We start from the raw sequence: 26,246 nt of genomic DNA, 5'->3' as shown, positions 1-26,246 counted from the left end.
ATGTCACTGTGGTTTTCTTTGGTATTGGGATGATGGTGGTTGTCTTGAAGCAGGTGGGGACTACGGCTTGGGCCAGAGACATGTTGAAAATGTCTGTGAATACACCCGCCAGTTGATTGGCGCAGGCTCTGAGGACGCGACTGGGTATGCCGTCGGGTCCTGCAGCCTTGCGTGTGTTCACTTTTAGCAGAGATCTCCTCACCTCATCTGCAGACAGTGAGAGCAGCTGGTCAGCTGTGGAGGTTTAAGAATGTCCCCCAACTGTCTATTTATCTAAATGCATCTTCTTTGCACCATTTAACATTTTCTTGTTAAATTTCTATTTTCCTCTTACCTCTCTCAGACTGCAATATGGCACTGCAGGAATTCTTTAATAGACCAACAGAGAAATTCTGCTCTTATTCCTAAAGAGGATATACCATTATATGCCACAGCATACTATGCAGATGTAAACTTCTGCATATGACAAACTCTGAGTCTTTGATGTGCCAATGATGACATTATAAATCATCCAGGTGGAAAGCCAATTCTTCCCTTAAGTATCAACAAAATAGAGAGGCTTTCTAGCAAAAATTCCTAAAGAGAAATCTATTCCCATTATTTCCCCATTATTTCTTATGGGGAAACATTACAATCTGTTCCAGACCCCAAACATGTCACCCCTACTTTTACTTTTTTACCAAAAAATTACAAAAGCAACAATAATAACTAACATTCACACTGTGTAATAAAAAACATTGCTTACCTAGACATCATTAATCATACCTAAGTACAGTAGTGTACAGTAACCACTTTTTGTATAGTTACACACACACAAATTTAATTTTCTTAACATCTTTAGGGTCCATGATAAGTGTAAACCACAGATTTTCTCACAAGAAAGGTAAGAGCTCACACAATAGCGGACAATGCATGAAGCAAGACATGGTGAACTGTATCACACGTCTCTCGTGCCACTCCATAGGCTCTGTGCTAGCTCTCCCCCGGACAAGTTAGTGGAATGTGATGCGTACACTCAATATGTTACTAATCGTATGATGCCATTCTCTTCACTCTCTGCTACTTGGTGGAGGATTCAAAATTTTTCTTCGTATTGCTCCTTCGTAGTTTCGAGTTTGGATTTTGTTATTCGAAAGGCGGCTACCAATTTACCTGATTTTGGAGTATCGTATTTTTATAAACAGAACATTTGTAAAAAGAGATACAGGTGTATTCAGATGCATTACAATAGTGGTGTCATCTTAACCATCTCCAGCTAAACACCAGCAAGACTAAAGAAATGGTCATGGACTTTTGAAGGAATAAGTCTCCGCTGAACCCTGTTTCCATCTAGGGAGAGGACATAGAGGTGTTGTACAAGTACTTAGGGGTACACTAGTATGATAAGCTGGAGTGGTCTGTTAACACTGATGCCCTGTTCAAGAAAGGTCAGAGCCGACTATTTTCTTAGGAGGCTCAGGTCCTTTGGTGTGTGTGGAACTGCTATGCATTTTTTATGAATCAGTGGTGGCAGCGGCCATCTTCTATGCTGTTGTGTGCTGGGGCAGCAGCATCATGACAAGAGATGTAAATAGGCTCAATAAACTAATCAAGAAGGCTGGCTCTGTGTTGGGGCTGAGCCTTGACCCCCTGGAGGTGGTGGTGGAGAGGAGAATGCTGACCAAGCTCACAGCCATCATGAACAACGCCTCTCATCTGCTACATGGGACTGATATGAGGCAGCGGAGCACTTTTAGCAACAGACTGCTCCAGCTACGGTGTTCAAGGGCACGTTTCCGCAGGTCCTTCCTCCCGGCGGCTGTCAGGGTGTATAACGCTGCCCTAGGCTAGGACTGTTAGCCCTTCATCTGCTCATCTATGGACAGCATGTTACACTATTGTACTTTTTGGACACTCAATCTGTATATACCTATGCACATTTTGCACATATTTTATTGTTTTACAGTGACTATGAGCATATTTTGCACACACCTAACTATGTATTTATATTTATTTTGTATTACTGTACGTATTTTAATTTTTAGTCTCTTCTGATGTCTGTTTTTGCTTGTCTTTGGCTGGGCTGCTATAACACCTCAATTTCCCTTCGGGATCAATAAAGTCTTATCTATCTAATACTGTTTGAGGGTCTAATATGATATTGTAGCGCCACGTGGGGCGCTTTAGCCATGCGCATGCAAGGCGGGCTGGGAACAGAGTCTGGGGGTGGGACTACTGGACTGTATATACTGTAGTGGGGTGGAGGCTGAGAGACAGTCTCTTCCCTTCGTGTGTGTGTGTTAGTGAAGGTGCAGCGCTGTAACCCTTGTCCCTGTGTATGTACCATTACCCAGTTCAAGTTAATAAATGTGTTGTTCAACCCCATTCCCTGAGTCCCATGCCTGCTCCATTCCATAGCGAAACCCGTGGTCGTTACAATATTATAAAACCCTGAAAGCAATTTAAAGCAAGGCAGATTAGTGTGAATGGAAAAGGAACTCATGATGAATGCAAACATACCAAGTGATTGTGTCTAAGGGGAATGGTGTGCTTTTACAGAGAATGAAAGCACCAGACACAATGTGTTTTGCCAGGGTCCATCCACAAAAAAACACAGAATCTCCTGATATGAAACGTCCTAGTTCTTAGCTGAATGGCTCCTTCTCAGTTTACTGACTGTGGAGACCAGCATAGTATTGATACGAAGTGTCAGCATAGCTTACGCAAACAAGAGTCCAAAGAATAACAATCACTGAGCTAAACTAATATACAGTATTTCCCTCATTAAAATTGCAATTACTTTATATACACACATTAGTAAATGACCTGCTTTATCTTTTAATTCGGTCATGGATATAAAAAGCTTTCTGACTCAACGCAGTCTTCTGTCTTGAGTGAAATGAGGGTTAGCAGTGGGAACTTAAGAATATGATCTTTTAAATAACAGCAGTGCATGTATGTTAATGTCCAATGCCACATTTTACAATTCCTTGGCCTCAGAATCGACCCACTGACAGCTAGTGTAACACACACCTGCTGAAGGGAGTGAAATGTAGCTTCCACCAAAACATCAGAAGAATCTAAAAAGCAGCTTGAGACTGGAGTAGGTTGATTCGTGGTGATGGTAAAATCACAGCGTTGTCAGCAGAGACTGGTGAGGACCAGATTCATATACTACCACAACTTGGTGCAAGTATTAGCTTGTACTTTACCGGATATGTTAATAAGTGAACAAACTGGTATGAGTCATTCTGCAAGCAGCCCAGACTTTTTCCTTAAAGGCAACGCATGGAAAAACTGAAAATACTAACATTCACATATGAGCTTGGTTTTACAGAACGTCATTTAGAAGAGATTATATTTCATGTTGCAGGACGGATTATATTTATAATAAATTTAGGAGGGTCTTTAGAATTTTATTTTTGCATTGACATCATAAAGGATATTTATGTCCATCAAAGGCACAAAATCCCAATGAAATACATTATGATCCCATATTGTAACAATAAAATGTGAAAATGTCAAGGGGGGGTGAATACCTTTGATAGTCACTGTACTTATAGTGAAATTAAGCCTGCCACAGCCCTACTGAATCAGAAATAGAGTGGTGAAGTTCAGTTCAATCTTGTCTAAATATAAGATTGAATATAAGTATTTACTAATGTAGAATTTGTAGAATGTAGAATTTGGGGGCATTTTCAGCAGAAAGAATGCACTAAAATACAATGTAAAATACAGTGTAACATGCATTATTAATCTACATATTTCTGGCTCACTATTTTTCTGATTGTGTTATTTCCCTTCAGGCATTATTTTCATTTACATTACTAAAAAATAAAAACAAGGGCAGAGAGAAGAAAAAAGACTTTCACCTGTACAGGCCAGCTCAATTGATCCTTATTCGATGATGCAGATGTAAGCATAGAAATATCAACTTATCTAACACATAGTGAGCCTACCCACTGTGCACCAGCTTTACTCTTTTTTTTAGACTCCTTCTGTCCTTACAGTAAAGACAATCCTCTTTTTAGGCTTCTCCGAATAAACAATAACGTGTGCAAGCCTTCAAAGCAGAATTGCAAATTATTCACTAAAACATTATTTCATGCACTAAAATCAGCAAGGAAACACAGAATCTGCTCCATGTTAGAAGTTGAGCTTACAGTACGTTTAATAATGTAACAGTTACTGTGGAATACAATTAAAAACTAGTCTGGCTTAACAGTATTGCAGTAAGTGTGTAACGTTATTAAAATTTACTCTGATTTGACGTTATAGGAGTTGTTGTGGAATATTTTTCAAACAGAGTATATTTTTAATCTCTTAGCAGTTAATGTTTAATATCATTTCTCAACTCTAACTGTGTTCTGTTTTAAAAACTTTTTTTTTCTCTCCTCCCTGGTTTTTATTATTAGCTGTGTGACAATCCCAAATCCCTCGACAACAACATCCGGCTCACTGGCTAGTGTTTTTGCTCTCAGTAAGAACAGAATCCCTGCTGTGAGGCAGCTGTGAGAGACGCCCAGTGTGAATTTGCCTTGATGGTATCAGGTACTGATAAAGGTCTTAACAAAGAAATTTCCAAATGTCACTGGAGCAACACTACCTTTCCCACAGGGTCATGCCCAGGTGTCAGATTGCACTGTACCAGCAATGGGTCTCAGTGACTATTAGAAACTTTGATACTTCTCAATATTCTCAGAACATTGTTTGCTAGAAACTTCCATGCTTCTAAACATGGCAGAACATTAGAATAATTGCATTTCATTGAAGAAATTGGCGTAAGATCATTGCCTGATTCATTGTGTTTCTGGTTTAGGGGCACACAAGTGCTTGTTTCCATAACATAGCCAGCAGGCATATCACCCTGCAACTCACAACTAGCAACCCACCAAAGCTAAGCAGGTGTGAGTCTGGTCAGTACCTGGATGAGAGACTAAGGTTGCTGCTAGAAGAGGTGTTAGTGGGGCCAGCAGGTGATGCTCACCCTGTGGTCTATGTGGGTCCTAATTCCCCAGTATAGTGACGGGGACACATTAACGTAAACAGACGCTGTCCTTCGGATAAGATGTAAAACCGAGGTCCTGACCCTATGTGGTCATTAAAAATACCAGGGTGTTTCTCGAAAAGAGTAGGGGTGTAACCCCGGTGTGCTGAACAAATTTCCCATTGGCCCTTACAGATCACGGCCTCCTAATAATCCCCATCTATGAATTCACTTCATTACTCTGTTCTCCTCACTAATAGCTGATGTATGGTGAGCATTCTGACGCAGTATGGCTGCCGTTGCATTATCCAGGTGGGGCTGCACATTGGTGGTGGTAGAGGAGAGTCCACATTATCTGTAAAGTGCTTTAAGTGGAGTGTCCAGAAAAGTGCTATATAAGTGTAAGAAATTCTTCTTCTTATTATAATGCTCCAGGTTTAAACCCCAGAGTCACCCTGTGTGTGGAGACTGCATGTTCTACCGGCATCTGTGTGTGTTTTTCCTACGTGCTCCTACCATCCAAACACACGGACTGACATCCAATCCAGGGTGTCAATCTACTCCATGCCCTGTGTCTGCTGGGTTAGGCTCTAGTTTGCCAGCATTCTCAACCAGATGGAGAGGTTAAGAATAATGTTCTTTATACTCTGCATCTGCTTTAGGAGTAGTTTCTGGTGACACGGTCTCATGTAATTTACAATACATTCAAAATGTTAATGCTTTCATTTAGGTTCACTGCTTCTTTTCATTGCCACTAAAATTTAAAAAAAAAGTGTGATTGCAAAGGCACAGCTCAAAAAGAAGGTTGAGTGTTTTCATACCCAAATAGAACATGATACTGTAAAAAAGTCTGGTATCAATCTACAGCAGGATATGTGCCTTTTTAGTCTGCTTCACATTATTTGCCTATAATGATTGTAAAAATCTTTATATGGGACTGTTCAAACTGGAGATTGTGATCTCTTGTGTTTTGTGTTTTTAACAGACTATTGATCATTTAGTCATCCTCTAGTTGCCTGCTGACCCACTATACCTACTGCAGTGTCTAGCACTCCCCTGTCCGTGTCCATTAACATCCTTATTGTATACTATAGAACCTCTGTAATTTAAATCCACATCTCCTGAATTCAGGCCAGGGGGCTGTGAACGTGCTGAGCTGTATCCCCAAGTCTAAATCATGCCTTAGCTGTGTTGTGGGATTGTATTATGGGAAGAAGGAACAGCCCGACACTGAACACTTCCGAAACACATCTGACCCATGTTCATCTCTCCTGTGCCAGCGCATGAGTAACAGCCTGCTATTCTGACCTGGATGTCAAAAAATAGAAAGAAAAAAAATGTCTTTCCAAATGAAAATGAAGAGTAAATTACCTCAAACTCATGCCGCTTCTCATAAACCGGAATGATGAACTTGGAGACTTCGCCTATTAACTCGTATCTCTCTGCTTTCCACAGACCATCCACACAGAGCTCCAGTAGCTCCACCAGGATCTCCTGCAGTGACAGGGCGATCCACTTTAAAATGAGAGACTGGAAAGACATCTCATGGCAGGTGAATGGAGATGCCCATCCCTGAGTCATCTGCTCAAAACGTGAGGATCACAGGGTAAAATTACACAAAATCTCTTTCAATCTTCATTCATTTGTGATGGCCTCATATTATAAAATTGTAATTATAAATGTAAGACTTAACTACAGGAACAACGGTAGAACACTGGGTTGCTTAGTAAACTGTGTTTTAGTACCGTCTTCAACCATTTCAATTTCAGCTAATAGAATATCAGAGTAGATTGGGAATAGAAAGAGTGAATACAAACAGCTTTGCAGTTTCTACACAAATATCAAAAATCAGAAATCTGCCCATCTTATATTTCCAGTCTATGCCACGCTATCCCACCAGTCATCTGCCTGATGATTCATGTCTATTTGACATTTAATGGTTTATTACCAAGGGACATTTATTGCCACCAGGGCGAGGCGGTGGCACTGTGCCTAATGACCTGTGCGTGTGGCTGGAAGGCTTCCAGTTCAAATCCCACGGCCAGCAGAGGAGCCTGCTCCAGGGGTGCCGTATAAATGGCTGACCCAGCGCTCTAACCCCAAGCTTCTCTCTCCCAGTCTGTGTGTCTGTGTGTCTCATGGAGAGCAAGCTGGGGTATACGAAAAGACAAATTCCTAATGCAAGAAATTGTATGAGATCTTATCTTATTTATTACCAATAGCTTTCCATTATCAACAGAATCCAACAGCTTAGTAATATATGAGGGGCAGAGGTCTAAAGAGTCATTCATTTCGACACAGTAAAACAAAAGAAGCAGGACTGTTCTCAGTACCTCAGAGTAATAGACATCTTGCATTCCAACATCTTCCTTCATGGCAGATTCTTCATCAATATTCAAGGTAATCTTTTTAAATGCAGAGAGTCCACTTGGAAAGGTTTCTGAAAAAAAACCATGAGATTTGCTCAGTAAACAAAGTTCGAAGTAGAACAAATATTTTGCTCATGTCAATTTAGAATAGGATGTGGGGAGCTCTAAGGCTCTCATCAAGCGGATATACGAGTGTCGCAATATACTGTACATGTGGGAACTTTGAAACCCACCACTTGATCTTTGAACCCACACACCCCACATGTGGTAGGGAGGTTTTTCCAAACCTGGGAAAAAGATACTTTTCCACAATAGGTTTATTCCATTCTAAAAAAAGAGAAGAAAGAAAACGTTTCGGCCGTGGAGCCTGAAGAAACGTTGAGTTTTATTTCTTCTCTTTTCAGTATGGAATAAATCTATTACTTGTTCCTTTGCAGCCTACGCATGCTGACGCAGCTCCCCACCTGAAATACTTCTCAATTACCCGAAAGCTTCGATGTGACGGATATGTATACTGTCTGAACTCTGACATTTTCGAGGATTCTAGTGACAAAACCTTAGCCCAGAAGGCACAAGAAAGAGTTAGCTGTGGTCCTGCTCTGTCATGAAGGAGATAAGGATTGTTTCCAAAGAGCTACTGTACACTTTTAATTAGTATTTAGCATTTCAAGTAATAAAAAGGACAAAAAAAATAATGTTTGTATTATTTGCTTCTTCTGTGAATTGGCGGACGGTAGAATATGAATTGCCATTCAATGGCTTTTTCCATATAATTGGCACATTATTGGTTTGAAAGATATAAAATGAACAACGACTTTTTGGTGTCAGCCCATATCAGTATGATTCTACAGTTGTCACGGAAGCGTTCTTTCCGGACCCTATGCGGACGACACAATCCGGGGATGAGTGAGGAAAACACGGGGAAAAAAGCATGCAGGAGTCAGGAATGTAAACAGGGGGCGTGTCCATAGTGCGCTGGTGTTCGGGGGAGGTGTTGCCGAGGCAAACAATCCAGAAAAAAGTCCAAGGGGGAATCCAAGAGGAGGCAAAAGGTCCAAAGCAGGGCAGTCCATCAGAGACGAGGACTGTCACGAACACGGACTGAAATCCGTGTCAGATCTTGTAGAAGACCCTATGCGATGCAGTAAGAGCTGGAGAAAACAGGAGGCGTGGTAAAAGGGAACACACAGGGGTTTAATAGTGCACAAAATAATAGTGACAGTCCGTGAGACAATGTACAGGGAAGACAAAACGGCATCCAAATCCAAACGGGTCCAAGGGCAGGTCAAAGCACAGTCCGAGAGTCCATCAACAAGGAATCCATCCTGGGACGCGAATTTAAAATCCCCGGGAAGGGGGAGCACACGGACAAACAAAACATGGAGGTCCAAGGGTGACGGGGCGAGATCCTCCAGACCCCGGGCTCAGGAAGCGGGAGGTGTCAGGGATGAGGCCTATGCCCTCAGGAGACGGACGTAGGGTTTCCTGGTGCTAGGCGGGCCTCGCGACATCTTACCCTAATGATGAGCCCCGAGGACTGGAGGAGCTGGTCTTTAAATAATAACGCTAAAAGGGTACACCTGGAGAGCTTAATCACACGGACAATAATGGAGCAGTGGAGCGCCCTCTAGGGAGGGATGTCGGGCGTGACAAGGACAAACAGGTTTAAAAACCGGAGCAGGATCTGGTGGATGGTCGGGGGGGTAAGGGGGAACGGGACCAGACGCTCAGATCCCGAACTCGCTTGGTGCGGAAAATGCAGAACCTGGAACAGAGTGGGCGTCTGGCTTTTAAGGTGGGCTGGAAGGAGGCTGGAACAGTGGGCAGGTGCACAAAATCAAGTTCGAAGTGAAACAGCCAGAGTGCCCTTAAGAGGGAGGGACTACAATCGTGACAACAGTCTTGGATGCAATTGCTTTCTTGCTTCAGGTAAGATAGTTGTATGTCAGAATCACCACTCTCACAATAATATAAAGAGGAATGTGGTACGAATAAGCAATTGGTCAATTTACAGTATGTATTTTTAATGTTAGCTGTTCCCACTATTAAACTTGTTTTAGTATGACAGGAGTGCTTCGTCATGCAATAAATGTTGCAATCGGTAGTTACCGCATTCCACCCATGACATTTTTTACTGCTGTATCCTGTGTCTTCTATCCTACCTAGTGCTATTTCAGATCTATCATTTCAAAACTTCAGTATAAAAAAAACATCAACAATAAAAGTCATCCTTAGGTTAAGAAGCAGCAAAAGTCCATATTTCAGGGGCAGCAAAGATTAAGTTTCCAGAGCAAAAACAAATACCATTGATAAACAACCCAAGCTAAATCCATACTTTTGCATCCCATTGAGAAAACAAACAACTACAGTGAGTCACAGATTTCTCAATAGGGAAAAAAAAATCGAGACTTGACAAGATTCAGCATGCATGGTTTGTGCTCTACAACAAGCAAACACCAAGTGTTACGTTTAAATACTTCTGTGACAAAGGACATAGCCAGAGTTTGTAAAGAAGTATATTTAAGAAATGTATTTTCTCCTCTGTTTTCCCCTCTCCAGCTAGACTTTGAAAAAAGAAAAAAAATTAACATAAAATATTACTAAACTATCAAAATTACAGTACTACAAAAGAAGTCAGACTCGCCATAAAATTAGCCACACCCTTTCACCATTAAAAGCTGACATCTTGGAAGATCACTGTGGTGAAATAGTATTACTTTTGCCCCTTTTCAACATGTATTTTAGTTTTTTCATTAAGTAGTTCACTAAAACCTGTAAACTATCCATCACATGGGAACACATCAAATTTAGGAACCACATGTTGAATACTAATAGCACTATTGCAATCAATGCACATTATATTCTGAAATTGTGAAATATAGAATTTATATCCTCTTAGACAATTAAAGCCAGAAAGTTGACAATGATGTGTTTTCCTGTTTTCTATATACCCTAAAATCACAAAAAGATTGTCATAGGATTTAGGATTAGAAATATTTACTGTAAGAAAAACAGGAGATTAAAAGTTTTCACCTAAAATACTCATGTCCCATACCCTCCCAATAACTGTTAATAGTTTCTGAGTTATAAAAAAAATTAACTTCAAAAGGCCAATGTTTTGTTACAGTATATTGGAAATATGCCTGATTGTAAATCTGAAGTTTAAAAACCACCCAAGATGCCTTCAAAAAATGCCTTAAAAAAATGAACATTAACATTCCTGACTGGACTTCCAGGATAATGCATTTATCAACAGTACACATCACTTTTCTGCAAAGTGTTCACTGGGTTTAGGAATGTGTCAGAATCTTTCACTATGACACCCACCAGCTCTTAGCATACAGCATACTGCTAATACCTGTCAAGATGGTGTCAAGACTAACTGCCTCCTCTACTTTGCCATCAGCTGGAGAAGAAACTGAAGAGATGGAGGTCAGTGGATCTTAGGTCAGGGCTGCGAGATGGGATGGCATGGAATTGGCAGTGTTTGGCCTGGTATTATCATTTTTTATGAATGACCCTATACAATATTTGATAGTAGTGCACAATGTTGACCATGTTTGTACAAGAAGTGCGTTTTTTTTACATGGAGGGCTGTAGGAGTCTGGAACGAGTTATTTAGTCATGTTGTTGGAAACGATGCCCTGCCGTCTTGCAAGAAACTTCTTGTATCAATGAGCTACAAAAACAAATAAGCTAGATGGGTCAAATGGACTGTTCTCATTTACAACTAATCTTAAGTTTATTAAGGTCAAACATCTCTATATCACAAGGCCAAGTGGAGCATTTCTGCGGACTCATGACAAACAAGAAAATGTCATTACAGTACTACACAATCTTTTCAAATCATCTGGAGGTAGTGTTAGTAAGTGGTGAAGTTAGTTAACTGTCGTTATTGTGAAAGGTCTTGTTGACTTAATTAAACATACTTATATTTACACTTAAATTAATTCAGAAACATCAACAACACCTCCCTTCCACAGGTGTGCCTAAAGTCAGCAAGCTCAAGTACTGTAGGTATTGTTTAGACACTGTGAAAATGACTCTCCTTAAATATGTTATGAAAACATTCTCTTAATAAGGTGTCAGCACACCACACTGTAACTTTAAATAGGACTTGTGTCACATTTAGACCAGGTTAAAAAATATCCTCTTGATTTGTTTTTGCTTTGCATTATCCAAATCAGGTCCAACGTGTAACATTTCCAGTCCCTATATTTCTTGCATTTTTGTGGCCATATTTTTCCTTGTTATAGTGTATTGGGGTTAGAAACATTTGTTTTGCGCTGCAAAACAGATGAAAACAGACTGAAACAAAAAACAATGTTGTTGATGTGCGTAGGTTTGTTTCTCCTGTAAGAAAATGAGCCAATATCTAAAGTCCCCCCCCAATAAATGTAGAAATTTGAAGTGGGATATATTTGTGAACCACATTTAATACATTATTTGATCAAACAAATCACAATTCAGGTTTTCTTCCACATTATGTCGAAAAACAAGTGAATTGCCCTTTCACAGAAAGACATGTTCAAGGAGCAGCTGTTTTCAAGAGGTAGGTCTGGAGATTCTCTTTCAAACCAACATTGCAATCTGACAGGTAGCAGAAATAGTATTCAGACACCATTCCAGCTGCTTCTCTTCTAATTTGCTATGCTCTCACAAGCAGTTACAATGGGAATGGAATGGTAAACATGTTTCCTGATATAGAAAAGAAGAAACATTCCAGACCCTTACTTTTGCGGTGCAAGTACTCCGCCACTAGTGCTGCCACATGGACATAACACATTGCTGCCTGCAAAGAGAGAAGAAACAAGGGTTACACAACAATAAGCTTGGGTTATGTCTGTGTATTTGCAACATCAGAAACAATTAAAACAGGATGTGAGAAAGAAAATAAGTGATGGGATGGGGGGTTGAATTTGGAAGCTTTAACTACTAAAAGAAAAACTACTTTTGACACCAGGAATGTCCATGATCAAAGCATAGACACAAACCAGACACCACAAATGGAAACTAGGGGCATTTAAAACTGAGAATGCAAGAAAAGGCTTTACACAAAGGGTTGGGGGAGTATGGAACAAGCTACTCAGCCATTTTGTTAATGCGGGTGCTCTAGCTTTCATTACTGAGTGAAATCCTTGGATATTATGTATTAAAAATAAAATGAGCTAAATGGGTTGAACAGAATCCTCTAATGTGTATTCTGATTTATTTATATTTGATTCTGATTGCAAGTGATTCAGAACCTGAGAATTGCCTAAAAAGCATAGCCAGACAATTTAATGAATAAGACAACAGACTGGAGTTTGTGGCTTTACTGGAAAAGTGATGAAGTTAAAATGGCAACAGGTAGGAGATTTGACACTTGAAGAATAGATCAGGGCTGGACAGAGACAATTCTAAAAGGGATCACAAGAAACAAGAGACGAATAACAAGGGTGAGAGCAGAAGGGCTCTTGGAATAAGGGAAGAATAAATTGAGACATTTGTGGAATTGTCACAAATGTGACTAGCGAAGCGAAGAGTTCATAGGCAATTTTCACATACTGAAATCCTAATAAGCATACGAGAAAAACAGCCCAGCAAATGAGTTAGCATACACAAAGTTCAATTTAATGAATCAATGTTTAAAATAATGGTAGTTACAATCATTTGCAGAATATTTGTTCGTAATGCATTCTGCTTGGTTTTCTAAAGTTTTCGATTTTTAATGTTTTCTAAATGTTTAGTGAGAGCTTGGAAGAATGTATCAAACATGGATACAATTAGAAAAAGCAACAATCTGTTGTGGTTCACGCCCTAATGGTGTTTTGTGATTTAAAAAGTAACTCATCAATAAGGAAATCGAAAAAGAAGGGAAATGTAAGGTAAGCAAAAACTAAGAATAAATAAAAAATGTTGTTCTTCTAAATGATCCTGTTATTCACAACAAAACACATTAAATAATGTCTAGATCCATTATCGGCACCTGTTGCTTAACCAGTGCAAACTATCTCATGACAAAACAGCAACTTCCCTTCCTGCATTCAAAGAATTGTCATTACATCAATAGCTGCATCCTATTTGATAACACAGAACGATCTTGCGAAACATGTTTTCTCGGACTTGCTTTAGGGCTCTAGATGACATCTTAGAGGGTGTCTTTTGAAACGCCCAGCAGTGAATTTCATCCAGCGTGAGAACGATAGTTCTCACAGGAATAGCAGAGAAAGTCAATGGCTGTGATATACTATCACAACTATCACAATGTTTGGGTGTTAGTCGAAACCAGTTTTACTCTTCACACACCTACTGCATGTCCTCGTCACCATACAAAAGAAAAATATTCCGAAATATATTGCAGAAGTACAGTACATATTCGAAACATGTTGCAATATTAAAGTGTGTGGGAGTGTATTTTGAAATTTCAAAGGATCACACTTGGATTTCTATATAGAAAGTAAATGATGTGGGCTTGACGTAATTTGACTTTGATTTGCAATTTAAACCTATTCTAGGACTCTTGAATGTCTCAGCTTCTTGGGTTATATTATAAAGGGATCACAGATTCAAGCCTAGGTCATGTCGCTAGCTAACTGTGACTATGATTCCCCAACCGGCACTATACAATGGATTGTGTGCCGCAGAGGGTTGGGTGTGATCAACTCCAGTGTCCTGGCCAAATTTCACCCTGGCCTTTTGCAAGCATGACCTCGTAAGAATCCCCCATCGCTGAACTGCCTTCATCACTCTATTCTCCTCCCTGCTGACAGCTGGTGCCAGAGGCCATATCACCCTGCAGTTCACAACTGGCAACCCCACAAAGCTCAGTAGGTGTGAGCCTGGCCAGTACCTGGATAAGAGACCTCCTGGGAAAAGCTAAGGTTGCTGCAAGAAGAGGTATTAAAGGGGCCAGTAGGGGGCGCTCACCCTGTGGTCTGTGTGGGTTCTAAAGCCCCGGTGTAGTAACAGGGACACTGTACTGTAAAATGGCATCGTCGTTCAGATGAGACATAAAACCGAGGTCCTGGCTCTCTGTGGTCATTTAAAATCCCAGGGTGTTTCTCGAAAAAAATAGGAGTGTTACCCTGGTGTCCTGGCCAAATTTCCCCCTGGTCTTTAATAATCATGGCCTGTTAATAATCCCCATCGATGAACTGGCTCCATCACTCTGCTCTCCTCCCCACTGATAGCTGATGTGTGTTGAGCAGACTGGCGCACTATGGCTGCCGTCGCATCATCCAGGTGAGGCTGCACATTGGTGGTGGTGGAGGGGAGTCCCCATTACCTGTAAAGTGTAGTGTCCAGAAATGCGCTACATAAGTGTAAGGAATTATCTATTATATTAACAGTTGACCAGAACTATCTCAGCTCTTACTGAAAGAAGCACCACCTGTGGCTGCCTACATGCTTGTGTGCAATCGGTTAAGGGACGCGCCTCTCCTCCATTGGCGTTGAATCCTGTGACGTTTTAAGACAAGCAATGTGGTGTGAGCAGTCTACTTATGTTTCCTCTTTCTCCCCCGTGTGACGTCGTGAGCCACAAGTTCCTTAGTCATGAGCCAAGAAGTGAGAAACATACATCCGGCTATTACAAAGCAAGGAAGGCTTACCAAAATAATTGGCAATTCTAGATTTTTTACAAAAATTGAATTTTACGACATCTTTCCACATAAGTTAATATATTGTTAGAACACTAATGCACTGATAGCTAGATTTACAGTGTTTCTTAATGTTTTATTTCATATGGTAGAAAAATCAACGTATAAAAACGAGAAAAGAGTAATTATTAGTTCTAAGTGCAAATGTACAAATACAAATGGAATGCAATGACAGTAAACAGGGCATATGTGAGACCCTTATTAATAAAAGAGGGCATAAGTGAGACCCTTATTTTCTGTGAGTGTTTTTCTTTTTCTATACCAAGCCCGCATAACCTTGAGCCAGAGCTTCACAACTGTCACCAACAGTTTTAACACAGCACTGCCTTCAACCTTGTTTTTATTTAGTTTTCTGTACCATGTACCTGTAGATGAACTGGTTTGTAAGGTCATACTGTCATGTGTCATCTGTCAAAGAATGTTAAAACAAATTCAGAGGACTGTGGAATGCATTCATCAGTTTATCTTTCCGACATCCTACTGACCAGCAACAGCTCATGCAAAAGCAACATCAGGAAATAAAGACTGCATCCCACAACCTAATGCATTTACACAGCAGTGCAAACGTTGCACCATGGCAGCTACCTCAGAGAAGTCTCCATTCTTCACATGTACTTTGGCCATGCTCTCCAGCCAGGTTTTCCTGAGCTCAGGGGTGCTGGCGTAGGACTTGGCCAGGCTATACTGCAGGTCGACCAGCATCTCTGGGTCCTTCTCATGCTCCTTCATCTGAGCTGTGGCCATCAGCACAGTGCGGATTTTCTTTGTCAGGTCCTTCACTTCGGAAGGGAACACAGTCATCTGTGGAGAGACAGCCACAGGAAAGTACTGTAATACTGCAACTGAGCAAAGGATTGTGAACAAAAGGCCTGTCTGTAGACGTATTGTAAGAGACCGGGGGAAGGGGGATCATTCTTCTATAGATGGAGTCCTGTGTGTGCATGTCCAAGGATAAAATTCTAAACATGTTCAGATTCTGACATTTGGGTCCTCACATGAAAGTACTCTTTAGGATATTTTTCCTTGGGTGTGTTACAAAACCCCCAAACTGATGAAACAGGCATCACCAGGAAATTAGTCACCATTGACCTCAGTGCTGGATTAAAAGAGGACTGCTACCAGAGCACGTCTGAGATTGATTCTCTGAAACAATGTAGTGGTGTAGTGCTCATGAAGATTGGGTACATGTTAAGTGTTTTGACTCTTAGCAGCTGCTCAGCATCTGCTGTGCATGGCTTAAGTTTGACCAGAGGGAAAGAACAAAGGAGTGTAAAAAAACGCATGATGGAATCCATCCAGCCTCATATTAACCATTTGTCTACTACCCTCCAAAACATCACATGAAGCCAGCAATCTCTACTTGCACGCTTTTTAAAAATACTTGTGTAATTGTAGGTTTTTAAGAACATTCATCCATTTTCTAGACACTTCTTCCAATTCACAGTTGGTGGCGAGCCAAAGACTATCACGGCAAGTAATGGGGTGCAAGGCAGGGTACACCCCAGACGGGATGCCAGCCCATCGTAGGGCAGACACACACTCACACCATGGCCAATTTTCCCAGAAGCCAATTGACCTATTGAACCAGTATGTTTTCTGACTGTGGGAGTAAACCAGAGCACCTGGAAACTTACATGAAAACATTGAGAACATGCAGCATATCAGGTTTGAACCCAGGGTCCCAGCGCTGCGAGGCCACAATGCTAACAACTGCATCACTGTGCTGTCTGGTTTTTACGAACATAATGTGATGTAATTAAAAATTCATTCCGGTTTAGGGATTCTTAACCTGCCCTACATGAAAGGGTAAATCAAGAAAAATGAATTTGTGAACAATTTAACAAGAGTGCCCGACAGGTAGTGAAGATACTGTATTTATGCCACATCCTACATAAAGTTTTGGATGCCCTGGTGTTAGTTTGTCCATATGTACAGAAGCACATGGACCTTGCTGTCATCATTGAAGATCCAGGCTTGGCGTTTCCACCTATGGCTGAAACAAATGAAAATCTAGCAGTTTGGGAACTGGGCTTTAAGGTGCACTGGAGACCTCAATGAGTGAGGGAATGCACTGCCAGGTTGCTGCATGACACAGATATAAGAGTGACGCTAATTCCAACACCATGTTCATGGGTCACAAAAGTGATGATGACGACAATGCCCTGGGACAGTAATTCACTGTAGAATGTGAAACGGTATGTTCTCCTTGTGTTTGCATGGGTTTCCTCCGGGTGATTTAGTTTCCTGCCCCTGTCCACAGACATACTGATCCGTTAATTGGCTTGTGTTTGCATGTGTGTTTGCATGTTGGCATCTGTTTGCCTAAGGGCTAGATTTTCAAACCTAGCTTGTGCTACTTATAACTGTACTCTAGGGCAACACATTCAACCACTACATCCCTCCTGTGTGTTTATTACTATCATCCATCTAGCCAGCCATTTTCTAAATGTTTTTTCCCCAATAAGGGATCTCTGGGGTGCCGTACCCTATCTCGGCTACCAACAGATGCATGGTAGGATACACCCTGGATGGGACGCCAGTCTATACACTGACACCAGGCCCAGTTATCGCAGAATCCCAATTAACCTACCGGGATGTTTATGGACTGTGGGAGGAAACTGAAGCACCCGGAGGAAACCCACACAAATACAAGGAGAGCATTCATCCACACAGATAGGACCCCAGGTTCAAAATTGAAGCTAAGGCCTCAACATTTACATTAAAAAAAACTGTGAAAAAGAAGTCTGTACCTTCATGGCCTTGTCACTGTTGGCAAAGTTGTTGATGATGGAGAGGGACTCCTGGAAGTGAGATCCCCCTGTGAGAGCCACATCTGCAATGAGTTGGCTGACAGCAATGATGATCTGGAAATGCAAAGACACAAGATACCAAAATAAACATGCAACCCCAAAGTGCCATATACAGATGTCAGCAAGTGATGGTGACCGGTCTAGCATCAGACCTATTGTGCTTTTTGTTGGCAGCATTTAATACAAAATACAACACTCTGGTAGAAAACAAAAAAAGCATTAACTCCGTCTTTCTTTCCCTGCATTTCTTATTGTACCTTTCTCAAGCCTGGGAGTACTGTTATATTACAACATATTATTGTTTATCTACAACAACACAATGTAAACAAGTGCTGTAAGTCCCACTGAAAAACTCAGTTTAACAGAACAGACTCCAAGGCCATGGTATAAGAGTTAGGAGAGTTGCTGGAAAACAGCCTATTGGCTGTGCTGATCTAGTATCTGTCATTCTCGTTAGAATGTTTATGCCTGACCTTCCTGTATACACAAAAGTGATAAATACATTAAATGAAACACGACTGTGAAGCGAACCCGTTGTTAGGGATTCGGTAAGAGAAACCGAAACCAAATAATGAACCCACTTGCAGGAGCTGATAAAGCCTAGCCGTGATCCAAAGAAAACAGTAGTCGAAGAAACGAGCCGAGAGTCCAGGGGAAGCCAGAGATCCAAACAGGGAAAGAGTTACCGAAGCCAGACCGTGATCCGAAACCGTACATGATAGAGCAATCCGAGAGTCCAGGGGAAGCCAGAGATCCAAACAGGGAATGAGTACCGAAGCCAAGCCGTGATCCGAAAAACCGTAGTCAAATGGGAAAAACGGTAGTCCGAAAACCAAAAAAAGACACAAAGAGGAAGAAGGCGTAGCGCAACTAGGAAGCTCGAAAGGAAAACCAATACTGAGCGAGGAGGTAGGAAAAGACTGGTGTTTAAGTACAGATGAGACGGGGGTGTGGTGGTGAATATGTAAACTGATAGGTAGACTAATGAAGTGAGACTACGCCTTCTTCTGCCTCTTATGTTGCCGGGAGGCAGGGATCGTAACATTACCCCCCCCCCTCTACGGGCGGCTCCTGACACCCTAGCGGGACAATTAGGGAAGTTGAGGTGGAAGTCCCGGATAAGGTTGGGATCCAGAATATCCTTCTCCGGAACCCAAGAACGCTCCTCTGGACCATAGCCTTCCCAATCAACTAGATACTGCAGGGATCCACGAGACCATCGGGAATCTAGGATCTTATTGATAGTGTAGGCAGGGAGTCCCTCAATTACTCGAGGCGGTGGGGGTTTTTGTTGTGGTTTAGACAGGGTGGATCTGTGAAAGGGCTTAAGGAGGGAAACATGGAATGTAGGGTGGATCCGAAGGGCAGGAGGCAAGGCCAGCCGATAAGTTACTGGGGTAATCTGGGTGAGGACACGAAAAGGATCGATGTACCTGGGAGCAAGCTTGCCAGAAGGTTGCCTTAGAGGAAGGTTGCGGGTAGACAACCAAACAAATTGTCCGCGACGAAATCTGGGTGGGATTCGACGGTGCCGATCCGCCACTTTCTTCTGCTGAGCTGCGGTGTGAAGAAGGGTGGCTTTGGCCTTTCTCCAGAAGTTCTGCAGGTTCTCGATATATTCTTGAACAGAGGGAACCTCTGTGTCGGGATGGGAGTCTGGGAGAAGAGGAGGCTGATAACCTAAGGCACACTTGAAGGGAGACATGCCAGTAGATGCAGTATACAATGAATTGTGGGCATATTCTGCCCATGGAAGCAATGACACCCAATTATCATGGGTAGAGGAGATACAAGTCCGTAAGTAGGTTAGCAGTTCTTGATTCATGCGTTCCGTCTGACCATTGGCCTGAAGGTGATAAGCTGATGTAAGCGAAACTGAAGCGCCCAGCGACTTACAGAAGGCCTTCCAAAATCGGGAGACAAACTGGGGGCCCCTATCTGAAACAATATCTTGAGGGATGGCATGAAGGCGGAAGATATGCAGTAGGAACAGTTCTGCTAGTTCCCAAGCCGTAGGTAAAGAAGGCAGGGGAATAAAATGGGCAGATTTGGAGAAGCGATCTACTACTACCATAACTGTCGTGTATCCTTGGCTTGGTGGAAGGTCAGTAATAAAATCAACTGAGAGGTGGGTCCAAGGACGGTCAGAGGTAGGTAAGGGTTGAAGAAGGCCTGCCGCCCTCATCCAAGAAGACTTCATTTGGGAACAGACAGAGCAGGCCTGGACATACTCCTTGACATCTTTGGCCATAGTTGGCCACCAGAAGTCTCTGGAGATTAAATCCAAAGTACGTCGGAATCCAGGGTGTCCAGCAAAACGGGAGTCATGTCTCCATTGTAAAACTGAAGATCTGACTGGATTTGAGACGAATAATTTGTCCTGAGGGCACTGAGGAGGTACTGTCTACCCAACCAAGGCGCGTCTTACTATAACCTCAATGTCCCATCTTACAGCTGCCAGGAATTTACCAGATGGGATGATGGGTTCAGGAAGCAGTTTGGCCTCAGGAGGGTCGTGGATTCGTGAGAGAGCATCTGCTTTGATGTTCTTAGAGCCTGGAGTGTAGGTGATAAGGAAATTAAATCTGGTAAAAAAAGGGACCATCTGGCCTGGTGAGGACAAAGACGTTTGGCCGATTGCAAATACTCCAGGTTTTTGTGATCAGTGTAAATCAAAAAAGGATGATGAGCACCCTCTAGCCAGTGTCTCCATTCCTCCAATGCCAACTTAATAGCCAAGAGCTCACGGTTACCAACATCATAGTTCATCTGTGCAGGGGATAACTTCTTAGAGAAGAAGGCACAGGGGTAAAGAATCTGTTTTTCTCCATGACGTTGAGCGAGAACAGCACCCACACCATGGCCAGAAGCGTCCACTTCGACAACAAAAGGCAAAGAAGGATCAGGGTGTTTGAGGATGGGGGCCGTTGTGAATAGGTGTTTCAGGCGCTGAAATGCCTCTTCTGCTTGAGGGGTCCATTTACCTTGTCTTGGTCCTTTTCGAGTTAAGAAGGTTATTGGAGCAACCACCGAGCTGAAGTTCTGAATAAACCTCCTGTACAAGTTAGCAAAGCCGAGAAACCGTTGTATGTGTTTAAGATTCTTGGGTGTGGGCCAATCCGTAATCGGAGAGACTTTATTAGAATCCATTTTCACCCCTTCTGGAGAGATGATGTAACCTAAAAAATGAATCTTAGAAGCACTGAAAGTGCACTTCTCCAGTTTGACATAAAGTTTATTCTTAATGAGCCGGGAGAGTACTTCTCTGACATGGAGAACATGATCCTGGAAGGTATTAGAAAAAATTAGAATGTCATCCAGGTATACCAAGACAAACCTTTGTAGCAGATCACGAAAAATATCATTAATAAAAGTCTGAAACACTGCTGGGGCATTTACCAAACCAAAAGGCATGACCAAATATTCATAATGTCCATGGGTTGTCATGAATTCCGTCTTCCACTCATCCCCTTCCCGAATACGGATTAGATTATAGGCCCCTCGTAGATCCAGTTTGGTGAAGATCTTGGCCCCATGCACAGACTCAAGCGCTGCTGGAATTAGAGGCAAAGGGTACCGGTTCTTGATACTGATCTCGTTAAGGCCGTGATAATCAATACAGGGACGGAGCCCACCATCCTTTTTTTCCACAAAAAAAAAACTGGCACATGCAGGTGAAGTGGATGGACGTATAAGTCCAGCCTTCAGAGAATCTTGTATGTATACTTTCAGGACCTCAGATTCAGAATTGGAGAGCGGAAATATACGACTTTTAGGAGGGATAGTACCTGGCAAAAGGTCAATGGCACAGTCATAAGGTTGGTGGGGTGGGAGGGCCAAGGCCTCTTGCTCATTAAAGGCTTCCTGTAGATCAGAATATTGGGGGGGTATGGTAAGAACACCGGAAGGGGGCGTCTCCGTGAGTGCAATTCTTATGGGTAGATGACACCAATTCCTAATACATCGGGGTCCCCAAGTTAAAATTTCTCTACGGGACCATGAAATGTTAGGGTCATGCTGTTGTAGCCAAGAAAGCCTAGTACAAGGGGGTGTGAAGGGGTCTCAAGGAGATAAAACCAGATGTCTGCCACATGGGTGGCACCAATTTGCAAGCTTATTATTTCAGTTTGCCATCTAATAAGTCTTGGAGATACTGGGGAACCATCTATAGATTTAACACAGAGAGGAGGAGTCACCAGGGTCAAGGGTAAGTTCCAGGTTTGAGCGATGGAGGCGTCTATAAAGTTCCCCGCTGCCCCTGAGTCAATAACAGCAAGAAGTGGCATCTGTTTATTACCCCAAAAAAGTGTAGATAGAATAGAAAATCCTGAAGAAAACCGAGGGGATTGCTTTATCTCACTCACCTTAGGATCTTGAGAAGGTGGGCGGCGCCTCAAAGAGGAGGATGAAGCAGGGCAGTCAGCTTTAAAGTGTCCTAATTTTCCACAGTACATGCAGCGCCCCTCTCGTCGGCGTCTCTCTCTTTCTTCAGGGGTTAACCGGGTGCGGGCTATTTCCATAGGTTGTTCCGAGTCTAAAGTTCTGGTAGGTGACGGCCGAGGAGCCTCTAGTATTCGTGTCTGAGATCTTTCTGTACTCCTCCGATAAATTCTAAGCTCTAATTCCAACACCTGGGAAATTACTTCCTCCAAGGTTCTGCCCAACTGCGGCATAGTTACCAGGTGGTCCTTTATTTCTTCACATAATCCTTGTCGAAAAAGAAAAATAAGGACCTCCCAGTGAGTCTCCGCTGCTGCTACTCGAAGGTCTATGGCATAATCTTGTGCAGACCTGCGGCCCTGGCGGATAGATGAGAGGCGGAAGGCGGAGTCTTGACCAGCTAAGGAACGACAAAAAACCCCCTTAAATTTCTCTAAAAAGAGATCATAGTCCTGAACTTTAGGAGCCCCGCGATCTAGCAGGGCAGTAGCCCATTCCAAAGCACGGCCAGTTAACAGAGAAACTACGAAGGCAATCTTGTCCTGAGGAGAAAAAAAAGTTTCCGGATGGAGCCTGAAAACCAGCGCACACTGTGCTAAGAAGCCCCGACATTTCGTAGGGTTGCCGTCAAACCTGTCCGGTGGGGTAAGTGGAAGAGGTCGAGGAGCAGGTGTAGGAACTGGCGGGGGCGGAGCCGAAGCGGCAGCTCCAGCGTTACTTTCTCGATTACCGGTAGGCGGCATCCAAAGAAAACAGTAGTCGAAGAAACAAGCCGAGAGTCCAGGGGAAGCCAGAGATCCAAACAGGGAAAGAGTTACCGAAGCCAGACCGTGATCCGAAACCGTACACGATAGAGCAATCCGAGAGTCCAGGGGAAGCCAGAGATCCAAACAGGGAATGAGTACCGAAGCCAAGCCGTGATCCGAAAAACCGTAGTCAAATGGGAAAAACGGTAGTCCGAAAACCAAAAAAAGACACAAAGAGGAAGAAGGCGTAGCGCAACTAGGAAGCTCGAAAGGAAAACCAATACTGAGCGAGGAGGTAGGAAAAGACTGGTGTTTAAGTACAGATGAGACGGGGGTGTGGTGGTGAATATGTAAACTGATAGGTAGACTAGTGAAGTGAGACTACGCCTTCTTCTGCCTCTTACGTTGCCGGGAGGCGGGGATCGTAACACCCGTGTTACATATCCAGGTAGATTAACGGACATTCCTAAATTCAAGCAAACACAGAAGCAAAGGAATTCATAAATAAATAATATGACTGCAACCCAGACAGATAATGGGCCTTTTTCACCAAGCAGCATTTCAACCTCTTAATACTAATAGTTATCTCCAAATGGTATGTGGTGGTATGTGTTGCCTCAGCTGTATAAATAATGGGCTTGCCTTTGCTCTATTCATATCTCATATCTTTAAATGGTGCTGCATCTAAAGCCCTAGTGCAATTAAGTTTGAAGACAGACATTGGCATGGACAGACAACGGGCAATGTGGCACAGACTACAGTTAGACCACGGCTGCCAAGGTGTCATACACACCACAGCCATGGTAAGGATATCAGACAGATCGCAGCTGTGGTGAGGACTGCACAGATGCCAGCCATGAAATCGTAAGAACATCAGAAAGGTTACAAGCGATCAGAGGCCATTTGGCCCATCTAGCCTGTTCGGTAGTTACCAGCTAATTAATCCAAGGATCTCATCCAACCATTTCTGTAATTTCTTGACATGGTAGTTTGTTCTACACCCACAACCCTTTGAGCTGAGATGACACAGCTCTGCACTGGATACAATGTAACTCCTTTGAAATTGAACACATAGGACTTTCTGTTAATTTTTTTTAATCCAATTGTGACTGCTCAAACTGAATTTGCGTGCATAAAAGACATTCAATATCAGCAATGTCATTGCCCACAAAATGTAAAAAACGTCACTATGAACACAGAATGAAAGTCTATTTCATACGTACTCTCATTTTGCATTTCACATACTCGTTTTGCATTTGGTATTCATAGTTTTTTGCTACCGGCATGCAAAACCCCCCACTTGTCTACTTGTCTATCATTTTGAATTTCATCTTCAGCTTCTACAATTTTTGCTAACCCTTCTATTTTGGTATCTTCTGCATATTTTTTAAACTGGATTTAATTTCTTGTCCAAAGGTTGCCAGTTCCCAGTTTCTGTACTGGGGCATTGAATAGGAAATTCGAGAACAGTGTCACCTCCTATTAGGAGGACAATGGTCCTAGTACAGTTCCCTGTGGTACCCCACTTTTACATCAGCACAGTTTGAGCATTCACCCATTATCTGTGCACACTGATTTCTATTTACATCCCTTTAATACCTAATCTGTGTAAATGGAAATAAATCTTTTATGAGAAACTTTATCATAAGCCCTCTGAGAACAAAGAGTACTTAAAGATGATGACTGGGGAACTGTATGAATGTGTGTAGGCTGTTAAGGAACAAGTAAAGATCAATTCCACGCTGACAAGTAAATGCAAGAAACAAGATTTCAGCTGCTGAGCCTTCCTTAGCTATGAGGAAGAGAGAGGAAGGTAGCAGGGATATAGAGCACAGGAAAACAATGGACAAAGTAGGTGAAAATGAGCACAAAGCTGAGAAAGGATAACTGGTGGAGAGATGTGATGAGCTGGAACCTGTAAAAGAAAGGTTATAAAAAGAAATTAAGTCGATCATTGAGAGAAATAGGAAGTTTAAGGATAATCTTGGCATCAGATGTTTTTTCTGGAGAAGAAATCCAAAAATCCCTGTAAAATGACATACAAATCAGTGATATTTGAATTGCCTACAGAGGTGAAAGTTGATTGTTTTTAGTTTCACCTCTCACGGGCATAATTTCATTGTTTTTTGTGGGAAGGGGGAGTTTCTTCACTGGAAACCTTGTGCTCACCTGCAAGTGGGTCCGAAGGAAGGTTTTCCTTTTGGTGTACTCAAAGTTGTTCCTCATGAGGAAATACAGCAAAGAGGCAGCCTCACTCCGCGTGGAGCTGAGCTTCGATGTGCAGCACTTGAGCACCTCATAGCAGAAGGCCGCACACAGGTTCACCCTTCCCTTGAACACTGCAGAGGGAAACTGAGGGCGACACGACAGAGAGCACTCAAGCCATTTCACTCACTTCACCCCATATTCTACTTTCGTCCCCACGAAGATAAGAAATCCATACAGTAGAGAATAAACAAGATTTAAAATGGAGACATCACATTCAGACAGGCTGAGGGAGAAAACAACATTATTTCTTCTTTTTGCCGTAATCCTCGATTATTATCTGCTCTGCACTAAACAGATAAAAGTCTCCTCCTTTAAAATACACAAAGAGAAATTGATGTCTGTGTGTGATAGCTGCGCAGTGTGGGAGGGTGTCTGTTGCTTGGCATATCAGATTACGGCACTAGCGTATTTAACATTTTGGTTTCCCAGAATGTTACTTTGACTTGAAGGTATCAAAATGCAACTTTTGCAAACTTGCACGCAGGTGTTGCTAAATGTTCCCTAATGTATAAGTCTGAACAGACTACTCTTTCCAAAAGTGCATTGAAAAAATAGGGAGACAAATTTATTTGCCATCACATGCTGGAAGTGAACATCTTTATTATTGTCAAAAGCAAATATTTAAAGAAGAGACAGATGTTCAGAATTGAAAAAAATCACCCATCCCGGGATCCGCATGGCCACCAATATTATCTCCAGACTCCTGAATATTTTCTTTCCCAAACTTTACAATACTTAGTTGAGAGACTAACTTAATATGTGAAACACATACACTCTCCCTGACTGTACAGCATTTTTGCCAAAGGAGGGGCAATTAATCTGCCACCATACTCAAACAACTGTCTCTTATCTGGAACTGTATTACAAAAGAGGAATCATAATTTACAGATGATTTATGAGTCATCTTCAAGTTTGTCAGAGACCTACAAAGACCATTGTCTTTATTCTGTAACTGAACAGGGCTAAAATGATCATTTTTGCTTGGGTTTTTGCATAAACTGTTGCTG

The 26,246-nt window shown here is 42.2% G+C and overlaps 1 protein-coding gene across 2 annotated transcripts in view; it reads right to left on the bottom strand.

Annotated features, from left to right (window-relative positions):
- dock11 (dedicator of cytokinesis 11) overlaps window positions 1-26,246 on the bottom strand; it is a 155,584-nt gene that overhangs the window by 38,067 nt on the left and 91,271 nt on the right. For both annotated transcript variants that reach the window (XM_088925362.1, XM_088925363.1), the window contains 6 exons: window positions 25,141-25,323; window positions 17,726-17,839; window positions 15,561-15,776; window positions 12,070-12,127; window positions 7,300-7,406; window positions 6,338-6,460 (listed from right to left, as the gene is read on the bottom strand). In XM_088925362.1, the coding sequence (XP_088781488.1) occupies window positions 6,338-6,460; window positions 7,300-7,406; window positions 12,070-12,127; window positions 15,561-15,776; window positions 17,726-17,839; window positions 25,141-25,323 (801 nt within the window). The remainder of the gene's footprint in view (window positions 1-6,337; window positions 6,461-7,299; window positions 7,407-12,069; window positions 12,128-15,560; window positions 15,777-17,725; window positions 17,840-25,140; window positions 25,324-26,246) is intronic.

This window comes from Atractosteus spatula, chromosome 9 (assembly GCF_055471065.1).
Source record: "Atractosteus spatula isolate fAtrSpa1 chromosome 9, fAtrSpa1.hap1, whole genome shotgun sequence".
NCBI lineage: Eukaryota > Metazoa > Chordata > Actinopteri > Semionotiformes > Lepisosteidae > Atractosteus > Atractosteus spatula.
Note: the sequence above shows the minus strand (reverse complement) of the source record. Positions and strands in the feature narration are given on the sequence as shown.